The sequence below is a fragment of the Xenopus laevis genome, chromosome 9_10S (assembly GCF_017654675.1).
Source record: "Xenopus laevis strain J_2021 chromosome 9_10S, Xenopus_laevis_v10.1, whole genome shotgun sequence".
NCBI lineage: Eukaryota > Metazoa > Chordata > Amphibia > Anura > Pipidae > Xenopus > Xenopus laevis.
Genome location: NC_054388.1, coordinates 4032393 through 4051371, shown reverse-complemented (window position 1 = coordinate 4051371; position 18979 = coordinate 4032393). Strand labels below are relative to the sequence as shown.

General features: G+C 38.8%; 2 protein-coding genes and 2 non-coding genes across 4 annotated transcripts; 1 reads left to right on the top strand and 3 right to left on the bottom strand.

The window, feature by feature from the left end:
- Nucleotides 1–399: 399 nt before the first annotated feature.
- On the bottom strand, nucleotides 400–1369 carry LOC108702177 (olfactory receptor 1019). Its single transcript, XM_018237686.2, has one exon. It carries the CDS (start codon nucleotides 1367–1369, stop codon nucleotides 419–421), a length of 951 nt encoding a protein of 316 aa, XP_018093175.1. The 3' UTR covers nucleotides 400–418.
- Nucleotides 1370–9523: 8154 nt separating this feature from the next.
- Nucleotides 9524–13377, top strand: LOC108702365 (lysozyme C). The gene is made up of 4 exons (XM_018237836.2): nucleotides 9524–9656; nucleotides 9737–9886; nucleotides 12046–12124; nucleotides 13176–13377. The coding sequence occupies exons 1-4, from the start codon at nucleotides 9524–9526 to the stop codon at nucleotides 13234–13236; spliced, it is 423 nt and encodes a 140-aa protein (XP_018093325.1). The 3' UTR covers nucleotides 13237–13377.
- Nucleotides 13378–17478: 4101 nt separating this feature from the next.
- trnan-guu lies at nucleotides 17479–17552 on the bottom strand. Its single transcript has one exon. It is a non-coding gene; the product is annotated as a tRNA-Asn (tRNA).
- A 273-nt stretch (nucleotides 17553–17825) lies between these two features.
- Nucleotides 17826–17897, bottom strand: trnaq-uug. The gene has a single exon. It is a non-coding gene; the product is annotated as a tRNA-Gln (tRNA).
- Nucleotides 17898–18979: the final 1082 nt, after the last annotated feature.

The following is an 18979-nucleotide window of genomic DNA, read 5'->3' as shown; positions in this document are numbered from 1 at the left end:
GCTAGCTCTGAATGTCTCTTAATCTTTTTTCTGTTTCCATGTGAGCAACCACTAATGGGTTGTACCTGCAAGTACTCTACTGTCCAGCAACACAATTCTTAATTCATTTGATTCTGGTCTGTGAATTTGTACTTATGTGAGTGGACACTAATGAAACACACATAAAAAATAGACCAATACCAATGTTTTTTCCATTCAGCGTTGGCATGGAAGAACACAGACCCACTGGGTTAGAGAATTCAGTTAATTCTTACAAACCCCTTACATCAAACACGTGTAGTACATTGTAGTGACTACCTAACCCTATGGAATTCTAGTTTGGACTAAATTAGCAATAAAATGTTGGTTATATAAACAAAATAGCTTTCCTTTTAATATATGTGAAGATTTAAACACATTTCAATGTTACAAAACAGCCTTATTTTTGATGACCAGCTTTAAAGAATGTCCTCCTTATAGCTTTCACCAAAGCTTCCTTTACATCTCTGTTTCTTAGACTATAAATCAAGGGGTTCAACATTGGAATGAAGATTGTATAAAACATAGAAGCTATACTGTCTTTGCCCACAGAAAAAGATGTGGCAGGACGGAAGTACATAAAAAAGAGAGCACCATAAAACATGCTCACAGCAGTAAAGTGTGAGGTGCAAGTGGAGAGGACCTTCCGTCTTCCACTTGCTGAATGCATTTTAAATATGGCATAAATGATGTAGCCATAAGAGATAATGATGACGAGTAGAGAGAACCAGGAAGTCATGATACCAAAGACAACTAAAAGAATTTCATTAATGGTCGTGTCTGAGCATGATAGTCTCAATAATGGTGGTATGTCACAATAAAAATGTTTAATAATATTGGATCTACAAAAGCTTAATGAGAAGGTCCCTGTGGTATGAACCAAGGCATTGAGAAGGCTGCCCATATATGCTGCCCCTACAAATGTCATGCATGCTTTGTTGTCCATAGTAACATGGTAGTGTAACGGTTGACATATAGCCAAATATCTGTCATAGGCCATGATCCCAAGAAGGAAGCACTCCATAGCCCCAAATGTCACAAAGATAAACATCTGGGCAGCACAGCCGGCCAGTTGGATAACTTTCTCTTTCCTCAGGAAGTTTGCTAACATTTCAGGCGTTATTACGGAACTGTAACAGAGATCGGAAAATGAAAGATGACGAAGGAAGAAGTACATAGGTGTGTTTAAGTTTGCCTCCGTCTTGGTGATGACCATAATGCCAACGTTTCCCAGAATAGTGGTAATATAGATGAGAAGGAAGGAGAAGAATAGTATTTGCTGTAAAGTTGGGTTATCTGTGAGACCAGATAAAATGAAGTCCTTTGCAGAGCTCTGGTTTTCTCTTCCCATGATGTCACTGTTAATATGATAATTAGACATTATACACTATACATCCAAAACTATCTAAATACATCTTTAGACAATAGCAACTGTACATGTCACCTTGAAGAAAGTCTTCAGTTGGAGCACTCAGTGTTGAATAACCAATTGTCCAAACTGGGCCCCTACTTTACTGGACCCTACTAAGAGCTATTCATCTCCCTTTTGGCCTCCACCAGTCCTGCTGACTATGTACCATGTTGGGCCACATCACCCATCCATCTGTCTGTCACCCTACTGGGCCCTGATGACTGCACTCTACTCAACCAAAGTTTATTCTTGTAGACTGCCTGATTCCAATGAAGAAATGTATGAGATTTGTGTGTGTTTGATAAAGAAATGTATGAGATGTGGGATTTAGGACCTGGGATTTAGGAGAATTCCTAAGTGTCACATCTACAACACTAAGAATGCCATTGTCCGAGAGGGGTCCATTGGTGTAAATTCACATCTTTTCTCCAAGTGAAAATTTTGTTATTTTGAAAGACACTTAGATTTAATACATCGTCTAGACCAGGGATCCCCAACCTTTTGAACCTGTGAGCAACATTCAAAAGTAAAAGGAGATGGGGAGCAACATTAGAATGAAAAATGTTCTAGGGGTCAACCTACATTGAGGCTCTGTTTGGCAGTACACCTGGTTTATATACAACCAAAACTTGAAATTCATAAACAAGCACCTGCTTTGAGGCTACTGGGAGCAACATCCAAGGGGTTGGTGAGCAACATGTTCCTCACGGGCTACTGATTGGGGACCACTGAACAATGGGAGCACTTACCAATGTATTGCACCTAAATGTCTATCAAAGTCTGACTCTGACTCAGATTACTGAGAAGGGGAGTAACTTGATCATTTCAGAAACAGTGCAGAATATTTAATTGATCATACTCTTGATCATATTCACAAGACCCTAACAGTTCAAAGGTCCTGCCACTTGAAAAACAGTATTGTTCATCCATCAGCACAGTCAAGTGATTGAGAAGAAATTAGTATTTATGAGAACTCTATAAAACTCAATTAGGAAAATAAATAAATAGCACAAACCAAAAACATCAAGCCTTAAAATACTTTTTCTGGAACCTACAGCATAGCCTTCAGTAGAAGAAAAGATTCAGGTGGCCTTATATGTTGCTTCTGCTGCAGTCTATGCCATAGGTTCCAGTAAAGGTATTTTAAGGATTGGAGTCCATAAAACAATTCAGGCACATTACAATGTCCCTTTAGCTGGACTAATGACTGTGTCATTGCCAGATGTTTTCATTTCCAAGCTCTAAGTCAACAATTGCTGGGGATCTGCTTTCAAGGAGCCATCCAAAAACAATAGTCCTCCTGAAATCAAAAACTTGCTAGAAGCGAAACCATCAAAATACATCATCTGAGTGTGAATATATATAAACGAGTCACTTGCCCGGAAAAGTAATGTTTGTTTCTTAGAACCGCAAAGCCCTTTATATTGTAGAGATTGCCTTATGGGGAATGAAATCCATGCAATTAATATCCCCAGAAGATTTAATTCTACAAAGTGTGACACAACCCAGAGCAATTATGTCTTCATGGTGTTTTCATTCCAAAACCTAATTTAATCTTTTATTTTAATTAATCATCAGGTGGCTGTATTAAAGCCTGTGGTTATCCAGACTGGGCTATAGGCTGACAATTTGGTACCATGTGATTTGGACATTCACAGATGATGGTCAGACAGAAATGCTGCCCACTACCCAATTAGTTCAGATGTGTAGTTTTGATGAGTGACATATTATGGAATGGGGTTCTCTTATTGGTTGGTTGAGCAAGTTAAGCTTTTTCAACCATACTGCCCACCAGATCAGGGCAGCAGCAAGCAAATGTATACTCAACCAGTTCCAACCTACCCCAGTAATTTTGTTCCAAAAAAAAGCACACTCAGTCCAGGGTATATTTATAAATGGGCCTGGCCTAACAGTCAGCATGCCACACCCCCACCCACTCTGACTACTAACTCCGCCTACCTATTAATTACGCAAGGTGGGTCTGCTGTATTATAGTTATGCCATTGGTAAGTCTCACTCCAGACTCCTATCCAGGGGCGTAACTACAGAGGAAGCTGGCCCTGAGGCTACAGGAGGACCCAGGAGGTATAGGGGGCTCCATTAGGCTCTAATAAATGAGCAATTTTAACATATATTGGTAAAACAGGACAACCTCTGGATATGTTGGGGGCCCTAAAATGAATTTGCTGTGGAGCCCCAATAACATCTAGTTAAGCCACAGCCCCTATCTTCTGGGACCAATAGCCAAGGAGGTTGTAACTGATCCAGTGTCGGACTGGGACACCAGGAGCCCACCCAAAAACCTTAGACCAGGGGCCCACCATAAAAACTTAGACCAGGGGCCCACTCTCAGTACTATTATTCTTCTCTTCAATCAACCTCTATTCTCCTAGTCTCTTTTCTTGTCATACTATAATCTATTATTCCATCTATTTAGCCTCTTTGTTCTCATAGAAATAGGGAAAGGCCATGAAATAGGCCAACAGTTTAGCAGCATGAGGGGCCACTGACAACTGGGCCCACAGAGAATTTCCTGGTAGCCTAGTGGGCCAGTCCTATACTCAACTGATGTCCTTTATGCAACCAGTGCCAACACTGGCCCCTCACCGCCCCCTGCTGTAGTAGTTATCACCTTTCTCAACAAAAACACCCATATCATTGCCCTACTTAGTAACACAGGTTGAAGAAAAGTCACACATCCATCAAGCTCAACCTTTTATGTCTTTATAAAACCTGCCCAACTGCCAGTTGATCCAGAGGAAGTCAATAAAATCTCCATGAAGCCTCTCCAATTTGCCTCAAAGAGGAAAACAATTCCCTCCTGACTCCAAGATGCAATGGGACCAGTCCCTGTATCAACTTGTTAAACACCATCCAACCCCTTCTTATACCTATCTAATGTATCAGCCTAAACCATTGATTCAAGGAGAGAATTCTACAACTTCCCAACTCTCACTTTAAAGAACCCCTTCTGAATATTTAGACAAAACCTCCTTTCTTCTAATCGGAATGGAGGGCCTTTTGTCAACTGGAAGGACCTACAGTCAAATAAAACATTAGAGATTATTATAGGATCCCCTATATAGTTATACATGGTTGTCATAGCTCCCCTAAGGTGCCAATAACAGGATTTTTCTTTTTACATTTCAGCTATATCTAAGCTATAAATTATAAACATTAAAATCCAGAGATGTGACATTCTGCCACTAGATGCTCTCACTGTCACAGCTGTTGTGATCCTAAACCATCACTTTGCGCCGACCTCTTCTGTGTCAAGGGCTCAATGTTCCACATATTTTTAGACCTTATTACAATGGCGTCATAATAGAACTCCACGTGCCTATTGCAAAATCTGAGAGCATAAAAAAAAATCCAGGAATTTCTTAATCAATGACTAGTGAAGTAGTTGTATGTGTAGAAGGCAGAATAAACAGGCTAAAGCAAATCAAAACCTGTGAGCAGATAAATGAATCGATCAACAACATATATAAATGCAGACATTCGGGCTAAAATCTGTCACTACCAATAAATAACATCATGAATATGCAGCCAATGAACACTTTGCACAAATGACATGACACAGATTGGATTAATTCAATATATAAGTAACTATAGGACAGCAGCACCTCAGGAGTTTCAGTAGCTATTGGGTACATATGTCTAGTCCAGAGGTTCACCAAGGAGATGGTGGAGAAGAAGCAGAAGGAGGAGGCAAGAGAAGCAGATATGTAAAAACTGTGCCCTAGTAATGGGCAGTACCAGGTCTGGACTAAGAATCAAAATAGGCCCTGGCATTTCAGGTACCCAGAGGCCCAAACAGGCCACACAGACGCCCAAAAAGCCCCCTCACCAGCCCACTAAATAGTGACTGTCTATAGCATGTGACAGCAGACCCACAGATCCAATCTGGGCCTGGGTAGTACCACATTTTGACCAAAATATGTAAGCTCGCATGCCAACATCAAGGCCCCTTATTTAACAGTCCTAGATCTCTTTTTAGTTGCTCTGTGAAAATGTTCAGTGCTATTTAGTATAGCAGACTAAAGCTCCACTGTGGACTGTGTGGAAAGTAAAAGGTTAGTATCTTTGATGCATTTGACCAGCATAGGAACTTGCGTATATAGACATTGAATCCATTGGAGATGACTTTGCTGGACCTTTAGTGCAGTGAATGGGCCATGATATACTTCTACTTGCAGGATCATAGGGGGCCAGGGGGACACTGGAGAAAACAAAGGTGGACCCTGCCGACCCAGAACAGCTTCCCACCTGAAACCATGGGCACTCCACCTGTCCTCCCATTTGGGAGTAAAGTAGAAGATACATGCAGGGGGGTTGTGGCGTTGGGTATTCCATGGTGGGGACCTCACAACTAGGGCTAGGGCAGTTGAGGTCCAGCCTGTGCAGAGAGAGAGATAAATCCATTTCAGTGTTGATGTTCCAAAGAAGGGATAATAATGTAAGAGATTCAGAGGTATGTGGCCCCTTAATTTAATTCCTTTCCGAGAGGGGTTAAGCAACATGGTGTGGCAATAGTTTTGAGTATAAGTTTGATGTAACAGTAGAATGAGTAACATTAATGTTGTGTAAGACCTTTAACAAGCTGAAACTGATCCTACCCTGCTGGACTACTTTATTCCAGACATGAAACCTATACATTTCATTTAGCCTTAGCAGATCTTTTAAATTAAGTTGTGAAAATGTTCAATGATCTCTATAATAGTTGTTCATTCCAGCTTTGTTCAAAATAAAACAAGTGGCCATGTATATCTCAATATCCTTTGGGATTCGTTTTTGTCTGTCAAACAATCAGGTCCTCATTTTCTAATTTTGCCATATTGATTGCTGCTTTAAACCCCCATTACATTCAATTTCCCTTCTAAGTCTAGATCCTCAAATTCTATTCCACAGAGTTTCTCACTGATCCCTTTTATTTCTTTCAAGTGTGTGGGCAGAAATTATCTTTGTTTGTGGTGGATAGGTCAAAGTCAATATTGCGTTTAAGTAGCCAGCTGAGGGGGACAGAGGGACTCATTTACAAGGAACCATACACAATAAGACACAAATATGGGATGGGACCTGTTATCCAGAATGCTTGGGACTTGGGGTTTTCCAGATAACGGATCTTTCTGTAATTTGGACCTTCATACTTTAGGTCTACTAGACAATTATGTCAACATTGAATAAACCCAATAAACTGGTTTTGTTTCCCAATAAAGATTAATTATATCTTAGTTCACATCAAATACAAGGTATTTGAAAATGTTAATTATCTGATTATCTGATTATAATAGAGTCTATGGGAGACGACTCTTCCGTAATTTGGAGCTTTTTGGATAACATGGTTTCAAATAACGGATCCCAAGGCCTCTGTCACCAAAAACACAACTACAGATGTATAAAAACTGCCATAAAGGTGGTGGCAACCAGTCCCCCATAAAACACCATCTGGGCCAAAAAAGAAGAAAAATGTTGAATTCATATGTCTGTAGTCTTGCAACTAGAAGTAACATCTGTTTTCACATACTGAGGTCCCAATTCTTACAGCTACTTGGAAGGGTCTGATGAAGTCCATTTCTTGTGGTCAAAACAAAGTCAGGCCCCACTCGGCACTTTTACATATATGAATAATATGATTAATTATGGCTAGACATATGTCTGAGGCATCTATTTTTTAAGGAATGATTTACTGTAAACATTTATTAGTGCTCTGTGGCATTGGGTATTCCATGGTGGGGACCTCACAACTAGGGCAGGGCCCTGAGGGAGCACATTGAGGTGGCAGTCTTGGTGGGACCCTCAAGTCTGACAGTGTCTACTTTAGTCTGTAATTAATAGGTCCACTTGGAATTTATCATCTTAAATAAAGGCATTTTACCTGGTAAGAGTAATAGTGTACCAGGACTTTCAAGGAATACAATGAACCTAAGCCAACAATCAAGATGTGATCCAATATACTGAGTTGAGGTCCAGCCTGTGCAGAGAGAGAGATGCCATAAATCCATTCCAGTGTAGGGGGCCGATTCATCAAGGGTCGAATATCGAGGGTTAATTAACCCTCGATATTTGACTAGGAACTAAAATCCTTCGACTTCGAATATCGAAGTCGAAGGATTTAGCGCAAATGCTGCGATCGTACGATCGAAGGATTATTCCTTCGATCGAACGATTAAATCCTTCGAATCGAACGATTCGAAGGATTTAAATCCAACGATCGAAGGAATATCCTTCGATCAAAAAAACTTAGGCAAGCCTATGGGGACCTTCCCCATAGGCTAACATTGACTTCAGTAGCTTTTAGCTGCCGAAGTAGGGGGTCGAAGTTTTTTTTAAAGAGACAGTACTTCGACTATCGAATGGTCGAATAGTTGAACGATTTTTAGTTCGAATCCTTCGATTCGAAGTCGTAGTCGTAGTCGAAGGTCGAAGTAGCCCATTCGATGGTCGACGTAGCCCAAAAAATACTTCGAAATTCGAAGTTTTTTTACTTCGAATCCTTCACTCGAATTTAGTGAATCGGCCCCTTGATGTTCCAAAGAAGGGATAATTATATAGGAGATTCAGAAGTATGTGACCCCTAATTCAATTCCTTTCTCAGAGGACCCCACTCAGCTCAGAATATTGTTATGGGTGAATGAGAACATGGCCAAAACCTTGCTATAGTTTCATATTTATTCAAAACAGTAATTATTCATTGACTTCTGAATCTCAGCCTGAATTATAATCAGATCAGGCCACCTTTCCAATGGATGGGCCAGTACCATAGTTTGGGAACCACCGCCTTTGGGTTATGTTTGAGACAAATATTGAGAGATTTCAGCCGGGCTCATGTTGATATAATTCAGGCTGTTTATCTCAGTAAATTGTCTTTCATAAGTGATGAAATATGTTTTAAACTCTTGCCCCATGTGATTAATTATGGTTTGGCGTATGTCTGAGACATCTGGGTTTTTTTTTTAAAGAAGGCTTTACTGTAAACATTAATTATTGCTCTGAGATCCTAGGTGAAAGCACTAATTATACTAATTATCTGTGTAACATAGTGGTTTCTCTTGTTTAGATTAGCCAATCACAATAAACGTTTGTTTCCTCTGAAACATTAGATTCGTTTTTAAATGGACATAAGCATCAGTTGCATTGAATCTATATATCTCCAACAATTGACTCATCACTACTGAGCAGAGGGAGAGTATGTTATTGCAAGAACCTTTAATGAATGCGAATTTAGCTTTGTAACACCCCCTTTGGAACAGATCCCAGCCAATAAACTCCTTTTGTATCCAACCAAGAGTCTTTCAGTTCTTGTTGTATTGATTTAAGCCAGTGATCCCCAACCAGTAGCTCGTGAGTAACATGTTGCTCTCCAACCCCTTGGATGTTGCTCCCAGTGGCCTCAAAGCAGGTGATTATTTTTGAATTTCAGGCTTGGAGGCAAGTTTTAGTTGTATAAAAACCAGATGTACTGCCAAACAGAGTCTCAATGTAGGATGACAATCCACATAGGGACTACCAAATGGCCATTCACAGCACTTATTTGGCACCCCAAGAACATTTTTCATGCTTGTGTTGCTCCCCAACTCCTTTTACTTCTGAATGTTGCTCACGGGTTCAAAAGGTTGGGGATCCCTGATTTAAGACAACTCTTCCTTAGAGATCATTTGAGGAGCAATTTATCTAAATGTAGGCGGGATTTCCATGCAGGGATGAATTTCTCCAGTAGAAAATTGGGTAGATTCGTTTGTAAAAGAGTTTGCGATATGGTAAAAATGGTGTTATTAATTTTTTTTTTTATTGTGGTTTTAAGGAAGTTATAATCAAATATTATGACCCCATCGTTATAAAGTTTGGAAAAATTGTTTATTTTTAGGGCTGGAGTTATTGGCAAATATTAATTATAGATAATAACAATGCAAATAGGTAGAGCATATTGCTTAATGTTAAAAATACCCTTCAAAACAGTGGTTGTGTCTTTCATCACTGTTGATTAGCTGTTTACATAGGAGTAGTCCTTGGAACAGATGCTCTTCACTCTTATGCAACCCATCTTTGGGATATAAATATGGATAGGGTGCCTAACCAGCCCTCAAATTCAAGATGAAGATCTATTTGCTGTTCCTAGTTGCCTTCGCTCTTGCTGGTAACAGCTGGGCATTGGATAGATGCTCCGTAGTGAGAGCCATTAGAAGAGGGGGCGTTGTTGGCATTAAGGGTTATACATTGGGGGACTGTAAGTATCTCTACTTGTTGCTGCTTTAAAAAAATCACATTTTGCCTTTAATGAAATACCTAGTTCTTTACTTCTTCTAGATGTGTGCTTGGCTTATCATGCAAGTCGATACGATACATCTCTGAATCGAAGTCCAACAGAGTATGGCATCTTCCAGATCAACAGCTACTGGTGGTGCGATGATGGAAAAACCCCACGACGCAAAAATCTGTGTGGTTTACCCTGCAAAAGTAAGAAATATCATATGTAACATATAAAGGGTTCTGAGCTTCTTTACAGATTTATGAAAATCGGGAGGGGGGATGCCTTTCTTTTTTACATTTTGCAACTATGAAAAAATTTAACTGGACAATGCCAGAGGAGCAAATTCCTCAAAGATCAAATCTTTTTCCTGATAAAATCTGGTTTTCATAATTTTGAGGTTTATTTCACATTTATGAATCATAAATTCTAAAATATGTTGACAACATTCTGAAAAAAAATTATTAATTTTCTTCAGAATCAAAAAAATCTTTCTGATTTGGCTCAAGGAGTATATCAAGGAGAAAAATTGTCTGGAAATTTGGCAGTGTTTTCCTAGTATTTTGTCCTGAGTGAAAAGTCATGAAAAAATGTTTACTGAGTTGCTGGACAATGCCAGGGGAGCAAATTCCTCAAACATCAACTTGTGTTTCCTGGTAAAATCTGGTGTTTTTCATAATTTTGTTTTTTTTTTCACATTTATAAACCTTTTGCCTATATTCTGAACTATTTGACAACATTCTGAAAAATGTCATGAATTTTCTTCAGAATCAAAACAATCTTTCTGATCTGGTTAATTTATCAAGGAGTAAATCAAGGAGAAAAGGAGAAAAAATTGTCTGGAAATTTGCCGGTGTTTTGTCCTAAGTGAAAAGTCATGAAAAATGTTTACTGAGTGTCTGGATTTTCCCAGAGGAGCAAGTTCCTCAAAGATCAAATAGTTTTTCCTGCTAAAATCTGATGGTTTTCATAATTTTGAGGTTTATTTCACATTTATGAATCCTAAATTCTGAAATATGTTGACAACATTCTGAAAAAATGTAATGAAATTAAATTTTTTATCTTTCTGATCTGGCTCATTTATCAATGAATTTTGCCGACTTTTTTCTCCAGTTTAGAGTAGCTGAAAACCATCCTGAAAAACTTCAGATTCAAGGAGTCAATCCAGGGAAAAGTTTTTAAAACTGTGGGAAATTGATCGTAATTCAAGTATATGGAAAGGATTTACAACTCAGTTTTACTCTTTTTTTTTTTACTTGTGCTAATAATGCTTAATATTTAATTCAGATGATTGGCAGTAAAAAGAAAATAACAGATATGATCCGATTACTTGAAAGTCATACAATAACATGCTCTTTTTCTGTTTATACATTTTCATTTATCCTCTCACGACTTGCAAATAAAAAATATAACTGAATAAATCATCCTTTGCAAATATTTATTCAAAGGTGAGTTAAAGATCAAACAATTATAGCTGGAAAAATGCAAAACACATAATTATACAGTAAAATTGTATAGTGTGGAAAGATAAATCAAGGAAGAAATTAATTTAGCAATTAATATAAAACTCAGATAAGTACAACACACTTTTCATTGAAGAATGGATAATTAGATTTGAATTTGTAACAGTTGGTATTTTGGGGGGAGGCTAAGGCTTTCTAAATCTCCATTATTTTGCGACACTAACAAAGAAAAGTTATTTAAAGGGATACTGTCATGTTTTTTCAAAACACATCAGTTAATAGTGCTGCTCCAGCAGAATTCTGCTCTGAAATCCATTTCTCAAAAGAGCAAACAGATTTTTTTATATTCAATTTTGAAATCTGACATGGGGCTAGACATATTGTCAGTTTCCCAGCTGCCCCAGTCATGTAACTTGGAGTTGGAGGGATATTACCCCACCCCAGCAGCCCAAAGGCAGAACAATGGGTAACCAAATAAAAGCTCCCTGATAGATAAAAGAACAGCACTCAATAGTAAAATCCAGGTCCCACTGAGACACATTTAGTTACATTGAGTAGGAGAAACAACAGCCTGCCAGAAAGCAGTTCCATCCTAAAGTGCTGGCTCTTTCTGAAAGCACATGACCAGGCAAAATGACCTGAGATGCACCTACATTACATTAGAAATAAAAACGACACCATAAAAATTATGACAGAAACCCTTTAATCTGTAAACAGTGAACGTCTATATCACAACCGGTAAGAAAGGAATACGTCAAAGTTCTGTAAAGGGACACTGAAACATGTTCATTTTAATTATAAGTGAGCCCAGAGAGGTAGGGTAAGGAAAGTTTAGCGAAGACATTATATATGATAAGAAAAATTGGTCTAATTATAAAAATAGTATCATGATTTTCTATTTTTAGACTTATTAAATACAAACATCTCAGATGATGTGAAATGCCTGAAAACAATTGTGAGTGATCCCAATGGTCTGGGAGCTTGGTAAGTACAGTTTTTTTTAAAACATACTCTAAGCGGGTTATTTATCAAAGTCCGATTTTATCTCAACATTTTCTGCTACAAACTCAAACTGAAATCCGCTCGGGTTTTTTACGCTTAATCATTATTACATTTTCCCGAAAATTAGTTTTCCCGGGAAAAAATCCAATTTTCACATTTTTTTTTTTTGTATTTTTCATCAGAATCCTCCATCCTTGGGATTTAATAAATTCCCGAAAAATCCTTTATTTTTTAAAAGTCTGATTTTCTTCTAAAAAAAAAAATTACAAATTTTTCGGGATTTTTGGATTCGGAGTTTAGTAGAAAATCCCTTAAGCTTCTTTTCCTTCCCACCTTTGGCTCAGGACTGAAAATGTAGAAAGGCGCCTTCTTGGCATATTGAGCTGCATTTGTCAATTCTACGTTACATCATTTTCAAAAAGCTCCATCCCAGGTGAATTCTGCTTCCCCTTATGTATTAGACAGTTGTGATTGATTATGGTTAGGCTGCTGGGGGGAAGGAAAGGGGGTGATATTACTCCAATTTGCAGTGACTGAAGTTTATCAGAGCACAAGTCACATGACTGGGGGCACTTGGAAAACGGACAATATGTCTAGCCCCGTGTCAGATTTCAACATGAAATATAAAAAAATCTGTTTGCTGGTTTTAATTCAGATTTCTGCTGGACCAGCTCTATTAACGGATGCCTTTAAAAAATATGTTTTCCCACGACAGTATCCCTTTATATACTTAAAGAAATGAAACCTGATTTACTAATGTGACACAATAAGTATATAAGGTTTTCGTTGGGTTGGATATTTTTATCTTTTCTGAGATTCTGCATTTTTTTCCTTCACCTTTTGAAGACAAGTCTCGGTCTCCGTTTTTCTACTGCAGTTTTCTAAATAAAAATAAAATCTCAGATTTTTATCATTTTGCCACTGTTAGTTTGTATCAAAAAATGACATAAAGGAGATCCGTTTTGTAACAACGCCATCCCATTACCCTGTTCATAACCTTCCATTTTATTTTTTTTATTTCTTCTTTTTATAGGAATGCCTGGAAAAACAATTGTAAAGGAAAGAATGTCAGCTCCTATGTCAGAGGATGTTAGTCCTTGGAAAACGGAAGAGCAGAAAATTGTCAGCTGCTCTTCCTATGTAACCGGTTTAACCCAATCTAAACTCTCTGTCTCTGTCCTTGACTAATGATTCCCTTACTTATTAGACTCTCAATAAACCTCTATTGCACTAAGGCCAGTTATCCTTTGAGCTTTCACTTTGTTTTCCTGTAATATAGGATATATTTGTTGTTACATGAAATCTATGGTGTGCTCCTTTCATGTAAATATATTTTTGAACACATTATTTATAGTTCTATCAGACTATCAGAAATGGATATCCTGGATGGTCTTAAGATGGCCATAGACGTAACAATTACAATTTCTCCTGGGATAGATGTTTCCAGGTAAATTGTTCTCTTCAATACACACGTGTAGAGCTGAATGGTCAGATATACAATAGAAACAATAGAATTCTACCTGTATCTGATGATTCAGCACTAACAATGGTCAATGTTTGGGCACCCAATCAAAATTTTCCGTCCAGCTTGATCGATTTTTAGGAGATATAAGGTACAGTGATCCAAATTACAGTCTTCATCTGAAAACCCCAGGTCCCAAGAATTCCCTCATTGCTTGAGGACAACTCAGTATTTATTTGGCCCAGAAAGGTCCATGACGTGTCTCTGAAATTGGATCAAAATAGAGAAGGCTTCATGTGGAGAAAACCTCTTTGTGGTGGTATGCTGCTCAAGAAATTGGCTCGATCTAATATTCTAAACAATGAAGACACCCCAGTTTAAACCCTTTTGTGAACACAATGACTGTAGGACCACTTGAAGTTATTATTGTTTTTAATTCTTTTGCGTTTTCGAAACTCTCCAGTTCAGAAATCTGCTTACTAGTACTCTAGCAACCAGGCAGTGGTTTGAATGAGAGATTGGAGGATGACTAGAAGAACAACTGAATAGATTCTATAAATACATGTTAATAATAATAATAATAATAATAGATTAAATATACTATATAACAGACAAATACATTTTTGCCAGAGACTCTTATTTTATAGTTAGAAAGAGTCAGATGAGAAAGACAAGTAATTTAACATTTATCATAATAATGTAGACCAACTGAGATGTTGCTTACAATAGCACATTCTATGAAATACTAAAAGTTACCGTAAAAGTTGTCCACCACTTTAATCTATTAAAGTAAAAGTTTGAAAAGAGCTGTCCCTGGGTGGTCTTGAACCACCAAACTTTCAGTTAACAGCCGAACCGATTGCACCACAGAGAATCACATGCAGAGTCCTCTTTGGAACTAAGTTGCAGCTCTTCTTATGTCAACCTGAACCCACCCAAGATGGAGACTCGGATGGAATCATCAATGGTTGCTAAATTGAGTACAGTCATATTAATTGATGGTCCATACAGATGTAGGACATTCTAGTGTATATATATAAATTTCAGATATAGCATATCTTTGTATAATAGAATGAGGATAGGTTGTATCACATTGTACAGCTGCTTGTATTGAATTGACAATCCCGTAGTCATACAATTCCTTGGATAAATCATTTTATATTATCAAGTATGTATAAAGCTCCAACATAGACCACAGCGTTGTTTGTAAGATAAAACAAATGAAGGAAAATAACTCAGTGACAATTCAACCCCACCTAGGGGCAGTTGCATCAAGTTCCTTCCATAGGAAGCCAGTGGTCCACTTAAGCCCACATCATACTGGGCCACCTTTTAGCTCTTTTTGTTTCATAGTACTGTGTCTACCATAAAAAGCCAATTCTCCTTCAGAATCAACAGCAGCTTAGTGAAGGGCTTGTTCCGTTACACAGATACATTTGGTTATTATTAACCACAGGTCAACAAAGTGATGTTTCCTTTCATCCCAGACACATCATTGACGTTGAGCAAGTCCTGACTGCTGGAACTGGCTCACAGTTGTGTATGATGACACAATTGATCATGTGTATATTTACTTTTATTGTCATTCTTCACAGACAATACATCTCAACAAAGATTAGATTACAGTATTGGTGTCTCCATTGTAATGAAAGAACCTATAAAGGAGTTCCTGGCCCAAAGAACCTACAATCTATTTATACTGGCTGAATTAGTTCTTACAACAAACCAGTATGGCTGACGTGTTCTCTATAGTTTGCAATATTATCTACTTTGTTTTTGTTTGTGCCATTTAAGCAATGGCAAAGATGCTTTGCGTGTTTTGCATAGTGGTCTACAAACCCCCCAACAGATGTTTATATTGCCAGCAGTTTTTGTCATGCGGAAGGTGGCACCTAAAAGGGAACCCACAATCAGCAGGAACCCAAACAGACTTCAGGTGCATCCCCTAAAGAACTTGGCCACAACTACTGTGCTGAAGTCTTGGGGGCAAATTCATCAAGGGTCGAATATCGAGGGTTAATTAACCCTTGATATTCGACTTGGAAAATAGTTCGATCGTACGATCGAAGGAATAATCGTTTGATTCGAAGGATTTTAATCCAACGATCGAAGGATTATTCTTCAACCAAAAAATTTAGCCAAGCCTATGGGGACCTTCCCCATAGGCTAACATTGGGTTTGGTAGCTTTTAGGTGGCGAACTAGGGGGTCGAAGTTTTTTCTTAAAGAGACTTCGACTATCGAATGGTCGAATAGTCGAACGATTTTTAGTTCGAATCCTTCGATTCCAAGTCGAAGTCATAGTCGAAGGTCGAAGTAGCCCATTCGATGGTCGAAGTAGCCAAAAAAAACACTTCGAAATTCGAAGTATTTTTTCTTCTATTCCTTCACTCGAAGTTATTGGTGTTATTTCCAAACCAAGAATTTAGCAAACCAGAACTTGAACGTTTTTAGGTGCCATTCCCAGTCGGGATAGGCTGATCCATGTTTTTGTAAAAGTATGCATGTATTCTCAGAATAAATATGGGATTGTGTAGAGTCTGTTTCTACAACCTGTGTTCAAAGACTTTAAATCCTTTCCACTCCCTCAAACTGGTCTCTCTTTTTGTCTTCTGCCTTGGACCATTTCATGGCCTTGCAGAGAATTCCAGATGCAGATAGGTTGGAGGAATTGTATCCAGTTCTGGTGGCTGATTCCTAATTAACCGCAGCTGAGCTAATTAGCCAATTACCTGCAATGCTGCCCATACCTGGGAGAGCTCCGGTTCCAGGATTCTGGCTCTGATTCTGTATTCACTGACATCCACAGGCAAATAACTGAGCTTGGTGCAACCATTTTTGTCCCAGGTATGTTTTTCAAGCCGAGTATTTTCTGCTAGTGCAGAATAAGTGGATTTGATATTCCTTGATTTGCTACATGGAGACTAGAGGAGATCAAATATAATTTCTGGATTGTTACACATTATTTTATCAGTCTAGTATGTTAGTACTGTGTTTATCATACGAGTTGCACCATATTGGTTATTAATAGCCATTCTGTGTAACACTGTATCTCTGCAAACCCTTTGCATTTAGGGCCACTCAGTACCGTATATACTCGAGTATAAGCCGTCCCGAGTATAAGCCAAGGTACCTAATTTTACCTCCAAAAACTAAGAAAGCTCATTGACTCGAGTATAAGCCGAGGGTGAGAAATGCAGCAGCTTCTGGTAAGTTTCAATAAAAAAATTGAGGGTTTCTGCTCCCATTGGAGGTGCCGGTGAATATTCTTGGAGACTATTCTTGGACGCTGGTGACTATTCTTAGACGCCGGCGTTTTTCGCGCTTGGCCTGAGTATAAGCCGAGGTAGAGTTTTTCAGCATATTTTGGGGGCTGAAAAACTCGGCTTATACTCGAGTATATACGGTAATTGTATACTGTGTATAGCACTACAGGTCCTTTACTGTATGTTCGAGCCATTTAGTTGGAAAGGGTTGATTTTCTATGTCTAGAACATACTGATACTGGTACCACTGCAGCTGACCATGGATGATCTTGTTGGTTGAGTTGTCAGTGCAAGACCTTGGTATCTAGAACATTCAATATGTTAGATGTGTTCTGCTGCATATGTTCGATCCCAGCCTTTGAGTTGTAGGCCGTTTGATATACTAATGCTGTATAGGGTTGCGTTGTTTTGTTGTTGGAGGCCATGACAAGCATGCAACCTGCATTTCGCAGAGATTTTATGCAAATGGCAAGTCCATAACTGTTTCAGATCAGTTATCCTCAGTATAAAAGAACAATAATTGATTTGCTAATGGCGTCAGTGACCCCCCATTTTAAAGCAGAAGTAGAGAAAGACCCCACTCTGTAAAAAAATAGAATGAAAAGATGCCGTCCCTGGGTGGGCTTGAACCACCAACCTTTCGGTTAACAGCCGAACGCGCTAACCGATTGCGCCACAGAGACTTGTTTGGATTGTGCTTTTCAGAGGCATATGAGCCACCGCAACAGATCACTGGTTTTGGTATCAGTTGTAACACTGGAAAGTGTGATATCATTGGGATGCAAGGTAGTCACTAAATACATTTGAATCTGTTATATATGTAAGCACCATAAGAACTTGATTTGGGCTTGACCCACAAACTTCTCAGGTGAAGCGCAGAACTGGTTGTTTTAAAAAAAATTAGGCTAGTTCTGCAACTTAATTTGCGTTGTATGACATAATGGAAAGTGTGCGACAGGTTCCACCGAGATTTGAACTCGGATCGCTGGATTCAAAGTCCAGAGTGCTAACCATTACACCATGGAACCCAACCTGATCATGTTTTCTGTGTTGCAACTTAGACCCTTTGATAAAGTGCATTTAGGGACACTTATTGTGCCAGGTCAACTGTGCAAGGTATCTTGGGTCACAGAAGGGATTCTTAACTTACATATTAAGACCCAAAAGCGGGACCTTTTCTAGTTGGGTCTCAAAAAGGTCATAAATGAAAGAGCACAAAATATTCAAAAACTGTCTGGCAATATAAGTACCAGAAGTTTGACAGGTAAGCTGTTGAGCCACAGCCTGTTTTGGTCCAGAAAACCCCAGCAGATGTCTAGATCATAGTTTCTTGCAGAAGTTTTTGTTATGGAACCTAAAGCAAAGCCCGTAGTCGGCAGGATTCGAACCTGCGCAGGGAAACCAAGTCCATCGCCTTAACCCACGAGTCCCCAACCTTTTTAACCCGTGAGCCACATTCAAATGTAAAAAGAGTTGGGGAGCAACAAAAGCATGGAAAAGTCCCTTGGGTGCCAAATAAGGGCTATAATTGGCTATTTGGTAGCCCTATGTGGGCTGGCAGCCTACAAGAGGCTCTACTTGGGACTATAATTCGTTTTTATACAATTAAAACTTCATTTCAAGCTTGAAATTCCAAAATAAGCCCCTTCTTTGTGGACCCTGAGAGCAACATACTAGGGGTTGGAGAGCAACATGTTGCTCACGAGCTACTGGTTGGGGATCACTGCCTTAACCACTCGGCCACGACTACTGCACGGGTGTTTATTAAACAGGAATGCAGAATACAGTACTTTGAGATCTTTAGAGGCACATAAAACAATTACTACAGTGATCCCCAACCTGTGGCTCGTGAGCTACATGTTGCTCTTCCACCCCTTGGATGTTGCTCCCAGTGGCCTCAAATCAAGGGCTTATTTTTTTAATTCCTGGCTTGGAGGCAAGTTTTAGTTGTATAAAAAACAAGTGTACTGCCATACAGAGTCTCCTGTAGGCTGCAATTCCTCATAGGGGCTACCAATAGCCAGTCATAGCCCATATTTGGCATTCCCAGGAACTTTTTGCATGTTTGTGTTGCTCTCAAACTTATTTCTACATTTGAATGTGACTCAAA